We start from the raw sequence: 7,818 nt of genomic DNA, 5'->3' as shown, positions 1-7,818 counted from the left end.
TAGGGGACTTACTGTAACAAAAATATTATAGCTGCATTATCCTGAAATCACATAAGGTGCAACAATTTACTAATTACTTGATAAAAAAATCTACAAAAACCTATAGCAAACATCATACTTGATAGTGAAAGACTGATGATTTCCTTCTAATCTTTCTAAAATAAGAAACAGGCTACAATATCTGCAGGCTTCCTTGGCTGCTCAGCATTAATCCACCTGCCAATGCAGGAGACACAGGATCGATCCTTGGGTCGGGAAGATTCCCTGGAGGAGGAAATGGAAACCTACTCCAGTATTCTTGCCTGAAAAATCACATGCACGACAGAGGAGCCTGGTGGGCTACAGTCCATGGAGTCCCAAAGAGTCGAACATGGCTGAATGATTAACACTTTCACTTTCAAGGCATAAAGATTGGAAAGGAAGAAATAAGACTATCTGTATATGTAGGTAACATGATTGTTTGTGTAGAAAACTCAAAGCAACCTACAAAAAACTCCTAGAAATCATAAGTGAATTCAGCAAGATTTCAGGTTACAAAATCAAGATGAAAATCAAGTGCATTTCTATATACTAACAAAAAAACAAGTGGAAATAAAAAGAATGCAATGCCATTGATGATTGCTCTAAAAATATAATACTTAGGTATAAATCTAGCAAAGACATACAAATCTAGCAAAACGTACAAGATATGTATGCTGAAAGCTACGCAACACGAGAAGACTCAACAGAGAAACAAAGAGAATTCTCCCCCAACTGATCTGTAAGTTTAACGCAAGGGCTGTCAAAATCTCAACAAGATTTTTATTGATGTACATGAGCTTGTAATAAAATTCACTTGCCCAGGCCCTAGAAGAGCCGCAGCCATTTGGAAAAGGAAGAGTGAAGTGGGAGGGATCATTCCTCCACTGTTGAGGATTTACTCTGCGTCTACATTAATCGAGACCATGTGGTCCTGACGGACTGACACAGAGATCAGAAATAAATCCGCAGTATAGTCGACTGATGCTTCCCAAAGGTGTAGTGCAGCTCAGCAGAGGAATGACAGCCTTTTGAGCAAATGGTATTACAGCAACTGGACGTCCATGGACAACAAACCTGAGTATGCCCATCACACGTTATACAAAACCTGACTCACAGTGGACCATGGCCCTTCTTTGTAAGGGCAAGGCTATGAAGCCCTTAGAAAAAAGTCATAGGATAAAACCTTTGGGACTTAGGATTAGGGAAAGAATTCTTGGGCTTGACATCAAGAGCATAATACACATGAATAGACAAACAGACCACGGGGTAAAATGAGTCCAAAAAGAGATGACTGGTTTATGGAAAGGGTGATTTTGCAGAGGGCAAAGCATTGTCTTTTCAACAAAGAGTGGGTTCTGGTCAATTTCATATGCATATAGAAAAGAATTAATGTTGACCCAGATCTCATACCATAAATCAAAATCATGTGATGGACTGTAAATCGGGACGTGAAAAGTAAAGTCAAAAAGCTTCTGGAGTTACACAGGAGAATATCTTCATGATATTGGAATAGGCAAACACTTCTCAAATGCAAGATAATGAACTAACTATGAAGGGGGGAAATGGAGAAATTGTGCATTAATAAAGAACCTCTCTTCATAAAATTCAACATTAAGAGAATGAAAGGCAAGTCCAGACATTAGGATATTTCTGCAATAACTGTATCCAACAGAGGGCATGGATACAGAATATATAAGAAGTCCTGCATGTTAAAAAGTGATTCGGTACAAAAGTAGGCAAAAAATGTGATTGCAGGGATCCTTCAGAACGGGCACATAGACAAGGACATTAAAAAGCTAAACTTACAAAGGTGCCCAGCCTTGGGCATGGGAAATCTGAGTTCAGGCTACTGTGAGCACTTGTACAAACCCAGAAGGAAGGCAAGGAGAGAAATATTAGAATGCAAATGCTGGCAAGGCATGGAGCTCCTGGAATTCTCAGGTTCCCACTGGGGTAACAGTCTTGCTGTTTCTACTAAGCCTGATCAGATATCAATCCTCTGTTACAGCCACTGTAGGTATGGATTCCATGTCCATAGCCTAGCACACAGTTCATAAAACTGTACGCACATTTAGATAAAGAGACAAACCAGGTATTTACAGCAGCACTATTCATAATTCTGAATAATAATGCTGAAATATATTGTGATGTATCTATACAGTGGGATATTACATATTATATGCATGGGTTATTGCTACATTAAAAAAAAAATCACAGGTTCCCTCAACCATCATAACGACTGAAAGAAACTGTAAATCATCCTTCATGGTTTCATTTGTAAAAGTCTCAGAAACATCAAAAATAGCATCTGGTGTTAGAAGTCAGGATGGGGGAAATCTTGGGGCCAGGTACATGAGTGGAGCTTCTGACTCTTGGTTTGGGTGCAGTCCTTCTGTGAAAACAAGTTCAGGGGGAGGTTTCTTATTTGTGCACAATTCTGTTCAGTTGCTCAGTCGTGTCCGACTCTTTGTGACCCCATGAATTGCAGCATGCCAGGCCTCCCTGTCCATCAGCAACTCCTGTAGTTCACTCAGACTCACATACATCGAGTCAGTGATGCCATCCAACCATCTCATCCTCAGTCATCCCTTCTTCTCCTCCTGCCCCCAATCCCTCCCAGCATCAGAGTCTTTTCCAATGAGTCAACTCTTCACATCAGGTGGCCAAAGTACTGGAGTTTCAGCTTCAGCATCATTCCCTCCAAAGAAATCCCAGGGCTGATCTCCTTCAGAATGGACTGGTTGGATGTCCTTGCAGTCCAAGGGACTCAAAAGAATCTTCTCCAACACCACAGTTCAAAAGCATCAATTCTTCGGTGCTCAACTTTCTTCACAGTCCAAGTCTCACATCCATACATGACCCCTGGAAAAACCATAGCCTTGACTAGACAGACCTTTGTTGACAAAGTAATGTCTCTGTAGGTTTACTAAATTTCATTTAAAGGTTTACTTTAGACAACATAATGTGCCTTATAAAATGTTATTATCATCACAAATTAGATGACAAGACATTTAATTGTGTTGCTTTGAAACCTGGCCTAAGACCAGAGTCTTTTAAAGGTGCCCTTGAACTCTTTGTTCCTCAGACAGTAGATCAAGGGGTTGATGATTGGGGTGAGGACAGTGTAAACAGCAGAGATGAGCTTGTTGGAGCTCCGGGAATCAATGGCCTGGGGCCGGACGTACATGAAGATCATGGCCGTGTAGAAGATGGTGACCACGGTGAGGTGAGATGCGCAGGTGGAGAAGGCTCTCCAGCGGCCCGTGGCCGAGGGGATGCACAGCACGGCCAGGGTGACGTGCCCGTAGGACAGCACGGTGGCCACGAGCGGGAGCACCAGGATGAGGAAGGCCAGGACGAAGTCGACCAGCTCTGCGGTCGAGTAGTCCATGCAGGCCAGTCTGAGGATGGGAGAGATGTCACAGAAGAAGTGGTTCAGGACGTTGGAACCACAGAACGTGGCACTGGAGATAAAGTAGACCTTGATCACGGAGATGGTGAAGCCACTCATGAAGGAGAAGGCCACCAACTGGACACACAGCCCCGTGGTCATGATGGCTTGGTAGCGCAGAGGGTGGCAGATGGCCACGTAGCGGTCGTAGGCCATGGAGGCCAGGAGCACACACTCGGTGCACACCAGGGAGCTGAAGAAGTAGAGCTGGGTCATGCAGCCCACGAAGGAGATGCGCCTCCTCTGCAGGAGGAAGCCGTCCAGCATCTTGGGGATGATGTCACACACGTACCAGAGCTCCAAGAAAGACATGGAGCCCAGAAAGTAGTACATGGGCCTGTGGAGGGAGGGGCTGCCCCAGACGGTGAGGATGATGGCCAGGTTCTCCACCAGCACGAAGAGGTAGGTGAGCAGGAAGAGGAGGAAGAGCAGGTACTGCAGCCAGGGAGCTGTGGGGAAGCCCACCAGGATGAAGGCGCTGACCTGCGTCACATTCTCCCCCCTCATCCTCCTGTGCGGGGCACCCAGGGCCACAAACAACCTTCAGGCCAGATGAGGGCCAAGGGCGGCTGGGGAGAGAAAGCGGAGGTCAGTCTGGGGGTGGGTTTTGACCCAAGGGGTGGGTGCCTGGTTCCTCAGACAGCAGGGAAGCAGTGGTACAGTATTTCCATGTTTTGAGTTAGAAAAGCCCTTCATACATTTAAAGGTAATGACAGAGGACATCTAGGGAGAGTGGACGTGCAAGGAGTGGTTGTTTAGGACTCAAGAGCGGAGACCCTTTGCACGGCCCACTGGGATGTGTGGCTGGGACCCAGGATGGGTGTATTGGCCCCGTCTTGGGCTGTGGGGCATGTTTCACAAGAGAACATGAGCCTGGATTCCTCGGCCACCACTAGCATCCACTGCCTCCACCACCTGCATCAGGACCAACCATGACGAAAGCTTAGTGAACTTCGTTTTCCCCAAATTTTATGCATGGCAGCTGCTCTTCCACCACTGCTGTGCCCTGCCCTGTTGCAGAAAGATGCACAAGGAAGGTGAGTTGGGTGTGACTGGGTCGTGCCCCCTTCTCCCCAGAGGGAAGTGCTGTCAGGGCCTGAGAAGCTGCTGCAGGTGAGCGAGGGTCTCCAGGTCTCTGGTGGTGTGACCTGCCGCTCCCACGCTCAACCCATGCCCCCACCCATGATCATACCCACACACTCACACGTGCATGCATCACACATACACTCACATTCTCACACCCATACATACACACAGATACACACTGACACGTTCATCCAGTACACCTGCACTCACAGTCTCACACCCATACATACACACAGATACACACTGACACGTTCATCCAGTACACCTGCACTCGCAGTCTCACACCCATACATACATACAGTCACACAGATACTCACTGACACATTCATCCAATACACCTACACTTACAGTCTCACACTCATACATACACACACACAGATATACACTGACATGTTCATCCAGTACACCTACACTCACAGTCTCACACTCGCAGTCTCACACCCATACATACACACACACAGATACACACTGACATGTTCATCCAGTACGCCTACACTCGCAGTCTCACACTCGCAGTCTCACACCCATACATACACACACACAGATACACACGTTCATCTAGTACACCTACACTCACATTCTCACACCCATACATAACACACTCACAGGTATCTCTGACACATTCATCTGGTACACCTACGCTCAGTTTCACACCCATACATACACACACACAGATACACACTGATAAACATTCATACAACACATCACCCAGAGTCTCAAACCGTGCATGCACACACACAACTATGCAGCCACATATTCATACAACGCACCTAAACTCAGATTTGGGTGTTAGTTCTGAAAGGTCTTGTAGGTCTTCATAAAATCATTCAACTTCAGCTTCTTCAGCATTACTGGTTGGGGCATATACTTGGATTACTGTGATATTGAATGGTTTGCTTTGGAGACGAACAGAGATCATTCTGTCGTTTTTGAGATTGCATCCAAGTACTGCATTTCGGACTATTTGTTGACCACGATGGCTAGTCCATTTCTTCTGAGGGATTCCTGCCCTCAGTAGTAGATAGAATGGTCATCTGAGTTAAATTCACCCATTCCAGTCCATTTTAGTTCTCTGATTCCTGGAATGTCGACGTTCACTCTTGCCATCTCTTGTTTGACCACTTCCAATTTGCCTTGATTAATGGACCTGACATTCCAGGTTCCTATGCAATATTGCTCTTTACAGCATCAGATCTTGCTTCTATCACCAGTCATATCCACAACTGGGTATTGTTTTTGCTTTGGCTCCATCCCTTCATTCTTTCTGGAGTTATTTCTCCACTGATCTCCAGTAGCATATTGGGTACCTAATGACCTGGGGAGTTCCTCTTTCAGTATCCTACCATTTTGCCTTTTCATGCTGTTCATGGGGTTCTCAAGGCAAGAATACTGAGTGGCTTGCCATTCCCTTCTCCAGTGGAGCACATTCTGTCAGACCTCTCCACCATGACCCGCCCATCTTGGGTTGCCCTGCGGGCATGGCTTAGTTTCTTTGAGTTAGACGAGGCTGTGGTCCTAGTGTGATTAGATTGACTAGTTTTCTGTGAGTATGGTTTCAGTGTGTCTGCCCTCTGATGCCCTCTTGCAACACCTACCATCTTACTTGGGTTTCTCTTACCTTGGGCGTGGGATATCTCTTCACGGCTGCTCCAGCAAAGCACAGCTGCTGCTCCTTACCTTGGACGAGGGGTATCTCCTTACAGCCACCTTTCCTGACCTTCAACGTGGGGGTAGCTCCTCTAGGCCCTCTGTGCCTGCTCAGCCACCGCTCCTCAGGTGGCTCCTCCCAGCTGCCGCCCCTGGCCTCGGGCTTGGGGTGACTCCTCAGGGTCACCACCCCTGGCCTCGGACGTGGGGTGTCTCCTCCTGGCCGCCACTGGCCTCAGACACTGGGTAGCTCCTCCTGGCCACCACCCTGACCTCAGACGTGGGGTGTCTACTCCCAGCCGCCACTGACTTCGAATGCAGGGTAGCTCCTCTCAGCCGCCACCCCTGACCTCGGACGTGGGGTGGCTCCTCCCAGCCGTTCCTGCACCGTCGCAGCCTGGCACTCTGGGCCACTGTCCCTGACTTCGGACGTGGGGTAGCTCTCGGCCACGTTTAGTGCGCCGGCCCGCCACCGCACTGCCTGCGCTTAGTGCCCCGGCCTGCCACTGCACTGTCTGCCCTTAGTCTATGCCCCAACCAGTAACACTGAAGAAACTGATGTTGAATGGTTTTATGAAGACCTACAAGACCTTTTAGAATTAACACCCAAAAAGACGTCCTTTTCATTATAGGGGACTGAAATGCAAAAGTAGGAAGTCAAGAAACACCTGGAGTAACAGGCAAATTTGGCCTTGGAATGTGGAATGAAGCAGGGCAAAGACTAATAGAGTTTTTCCAAGAAAATGCACTGCTCATAGCAAACACCCTCTTCCAACAGCACAAGAGAAGACTCTACACATGAACATCACCAGATGGTCAACACCGAAATCAGATTGATTATATTCTTTGCAGCCAAAGATGCAGAAGCTCTATACAGTCAACAAAAACAAGACCAGGAGCTGACTGTGGCTCAGATCATAAACTCATTGCCAAATTCAGACTCAAATTGAAGAAAATAGGGAAAACCACTAGACCATTCAGGTATGACCTAAATCAAATGCCTTATGATTATACAGTGGAAGTGAGAAATAGATTTAAGGGCCTAGATCTGATAGATAGAGTGCCTGATGAACTATGGAATGAGGTTCGTGACACTGCACAGGAGACAGGGATCAAGACCATCGCCATGGAAAAGAAATGCAAAAAAAGCAAAATGGCTGTCTGGGGAGGCCTTACAAATAGCTGTGAAAAGAAGAGAAGCAAAAAGCAAAGGAGAAAAGGAAAGATATAGGGATCTAAATGCAGAGTTCCAAAGAATAGCAAGAAGAGATAAGAAAAACTTCTTCAGCAATCAATGCAAAGAAATAGAGGAAAACAGCAGAATGGGAAAGACTAGAGATCTCTTCAAGAAAATCAGAGATACCAAGAGAACATTTCATGCAAAGATGGGCTCGATAAAGGACAGAAATGGTCTGGACCTAACAGAAGCAGAAGATATTAAGAAGAGGTGGCAAGAAAACACGGAAGAACTGTACAAAAAAATCGTCACGACCCAGATAATCATGATGATGTGATCACTATTCTAGAGCCAGACATCTTGGAATGTGAAGTCAAGTGGGCCTTAGAAAGCATCACTACGAACAAAGCTAGTGGAGGTGATGGAATTCCAGTGG

At 46.5% G+C, this 7,818-nt stretch overlaps 1 protein-coding gene across 1 annotated transcript; it reads right to left on the bottom strand.

Annotated features, from left to right (window-relative positions):
• Positions 1 to 3,058: 3,058 nt before the first annotated feature.
• Positions 3,059 to 3,979, bottom strand: LOC138428755 (olfactory receptor 6B2-like). Its single transcript, XM_069569579.1, has one exon. It carries the CDS (start codon positions 3,977 to 3,979, stop codon positions 3,059 to 3,061), a length of 921 nt encoding a protein of 306 aa, XP_069425680.1.
• Positions 3,980 to 7,818: the final 3,839 nt, after the last annotated feature.

This window comes from Ovis canadensis, chromosome 1 (genome assembly GCF_042477335.2).
Source record: "Ovis canadensis isolate MfBH-ARS-UI-01 breed Bighorn chromosome 1, ARS-UI_OviCan_v2, whole genome shotgun sequence".
Classification (NCBI taxonomy): domain Eukaryota; kingdom Metazoa; phylum Chordata; class Mammalia; order Artiodactyla; family Bovidae; genus Ovis; species Ovis canadensis.
This window is presented reverse-complemented; position numbering and strand designations above follow the sequence as displayed.